Source organism: Pinus tabuliformis, chromosome 9 (genome assembly GCF_031772625.1).
Source record: "Pinus tabuliformis cultivar Carrire ecotype Pingquan chromosome 9, CPIR1, whole genome shotgun sequence".
Classification (NCBI taxonomy): Eukaryota; Viridiplantae; Streptophyta; class Pinopsida; order Pinales; family Pinaceae; genus Pinus; species Pinus tabuliformis.
In genome coordinates, this window is record NC_142307.1 from 195,958,560 (window position 1) to 195,961,175 (window position 2,616).

Consider the following 2,616-nt stretch of genomic DNA (forward strand, 5'->3'; position numbering starts at 1 on the left):
CATGGGATAAACCAAAACATAAACAAACAAGGGAATCCACCCTCAAGCTGATCCCATTGACAATAACAGTTGATGTGAATTTCGGCCAATGGGCAGGCCCTTCTTGTGTAGTCTTGTAAGAAGGCATGGGCACCTGCAACTGGAACAATTAAAAACATAAAAATTAAAAAAATTACAAATTTTAACATAATTGAAAAAATGAAAAATAAAAACTGAAGGATAAATTAAAACTTTAAAACAAATTCACATCTCATTCATTTCTCATTAACCCTACGATTTTACCTTGCCGCTTGAGATTTTTCTACTGTTGTCGCTCAACATTTTCCATCTGCTGTTGTGATTCAAATTTACCATCGACGGGGGCCTAAGACATTTGGAGTTGCGATTTTCATTATGTGACTTGGCGCTGCCGGATTGGAGCTCTGATTTGACTTATCTAGATAAGAGCATAGATCATCTCTAAGAAGATGATACATGAGATCAGTTGAAGACATGCTGCTAAGAAAACCCTGTAAGAGAACAGAGAAAAATTTACACAGAAAAAGGAATCATGTAGAAAAGATAATTCAAGACATCATGCTAAACCAGGAAAACAGAATAAATACTTCAAGTGTTCACCTCCTTTGGTCATGGAAATTTGGTGGGATCTCTGCCTCTTCAACCTCTACGAAGACTTCTCCTGTGCCCTTGTAATGGCATGAATGTTGTGACAGTGCATCATAATAGTGCCTGCGTTTCCTGACAAGGAGGATAAGCGGGTGAATTCTGTAAAAAAGAGTAATTGGAACTTTGCCATAGCTCCTTCTTTGAATGCTGTAATGGCAATGCTCAGGCATTTTATTTTCTGTCATGCCAGCATGAGATGGGACGATATAAGAATCTGCTTCAGGAGTATACACAAAAGCGTAGTTTACCACTTCCTAACTATCGCTGCGAAGGTTCTGGAAAGTTGCATTCGCCAACTTATGTATGTACTGTTGAAGTCTCTGGGATTGAATATACCGGGGGTGCTGCAAACACTAAAAAGGAAGCACAAACGAACGCTGCCCGAGTAGCCTTACAGGCACTTGAAGCACAGGCTGGTGGGTTGCTACATATTCTGTTATGTGAATTATTTTATCTTGCATGTTGCTTTGATGATACTGTTGTTAATTTTTTATTGGGATACTAATGTATGACAGTCATATTGCAGATGATTGTGTCTCTCAGGGCACTGGACCTAACATTGTTCCCTCTCAGGGTGTTGGTTCTGTTGTTTTGACTTCTCCAGTTGAAGCCCCTCCAAGAAAAAGGGATAGAGGAGTACAATCAGTCTCCGAAGAGAATGAGACTGCAAAAACAAAACAGAAGATAACAGCGAGTAATTCTATGCAAATTGAAAATGTTCAGGGAATGCCAACTGTTGGGGATCCACAGTCAGCACCTGTAAAAGAATCAGAGAAGCATGCCCAAACAGAGTCTTCTCAGATGCAGCAAGACCGAGTAAAGGTGGAGGGTGAAGTTGCACTTCAAGCGGGAGAAGAAGGTTCTGAGAAGCTTCAACATCATGAAGAATGTAATCCACTCCTAAGACTCACTTGATTCCTCCCCGCAACAACTAATGATCTATCTAACGTTATATCACCAGATTGTTGCGAAAAGCATTTTGACCGCTCTTCATTCATTCAACGGACTTATGTTGTTTAGGGCTCCAAGGCCTTGCCAAATTGGGACTTGCATATGCAACAGTTGCACTCGGCCTCCATTTTTGGAAATTAGGATGTGTTTTTTCTTTTGTATATTTAAAGAAAAATTCAAGTCGCTGGGTGGCAATACACACAGCTATTCAATGTTTTTTATTTTCATTTTTGGCACATGTAAATGTTTAATAAAGAATACCAAGTCTTTTATGTAGCTTGATGTTAGTGGTATGGATTGTTGAACTCTTTTGTCATGACCTTAGTAAATGCTGTATTCATCACTATCAAAATCTCGATTTAACAGGTTAAGCTTTTACTATCTTATTTTAATTCTTAGAAGGTCATATTGATATTGGGAATCCCAATATAGGCAATGGTTTTGATGATATGTAGGTATTTGTTGTGGCATGATTTTTTTGGATGTTAGAGGCTATCTAGAGTCTCTTTGTTGATGTATTTTTAGTTTAAAAATGGATTGCACTGGGTGTTATTTTGGTTTTATGTATCCTAGATATATATGAGAGAAATTTTGCATAATTGTGTATAATGGTGTGGGTTTTTATGGATGCAAATGGTATGTATATGTTTTTTTTTTTTTTTTTGAGTTTGAATATTTATACATGTTTTGATAGATTTTTTTGGTCTTTTTCCCCTTTTTTTTCTAATTTCATTGGCTGATTTAAGCATCAATAATACCAACTGTAGCTCTCAACAACCCAATACCGATTTCCACAACGGAATACATTAACCAAAATATAGTAAAATTTTAGATGCACAAACAAATATCCAATTTCTTTTGTATGAATTATGGATAAAAAATATATATCCTGCAACTCTGCATACATGAATATATATGGTTTTTCTTCCATATATATATATATATATATATTTCAATTTATCTGTTGTCCAATTTTTATTTATTTATTTTTGTTTTCTT

General features: G+C 36.2%; 1 protein-coding gene across 1 annotated transcript; it reads left to right on the forward strand.

The window, feature by feature from the left end:
* The first annotated feature begins 776 nt into the window (after positions 1–776).
* LOC149147816 (double-stranded RNA-binding protein 8-like) lies at positions 777–1,797 on the forward strand. Its single transcript, XM_089438207.1, has 2 exons — positions 777–1,082; positions 1,240–1,797. Exons 1-2 carry the CDS (start codon positions 863–865, stop codon positions 1,272–1,274), a joined length of 255 nt encoding a protein of 84 aa, XP_089294333.1. The 5' UTR covers positions 777–862; the 3' UTR covers positions 1,275–1,797.
* The last annotated feature ends 819 nt before the right edge of the window (positions 1,798–2,616 follow it).

Coding starts and splice junctions, on each gene's coding strand:
- LOC149147816 (XM_089438207.1), top strand. CDS start 863: ATGGGACGATATAAGAATCTGCTTCAGGAGTATACACAAAAGCGTAGT. Junction 1,083..1,239: donor GGCACTTGAAGCACAGGCTG/GTGGGTTGCTAC, acceptor GTTCCCTCTCAG/GGTGTTGGTTCTGTTGTTTT.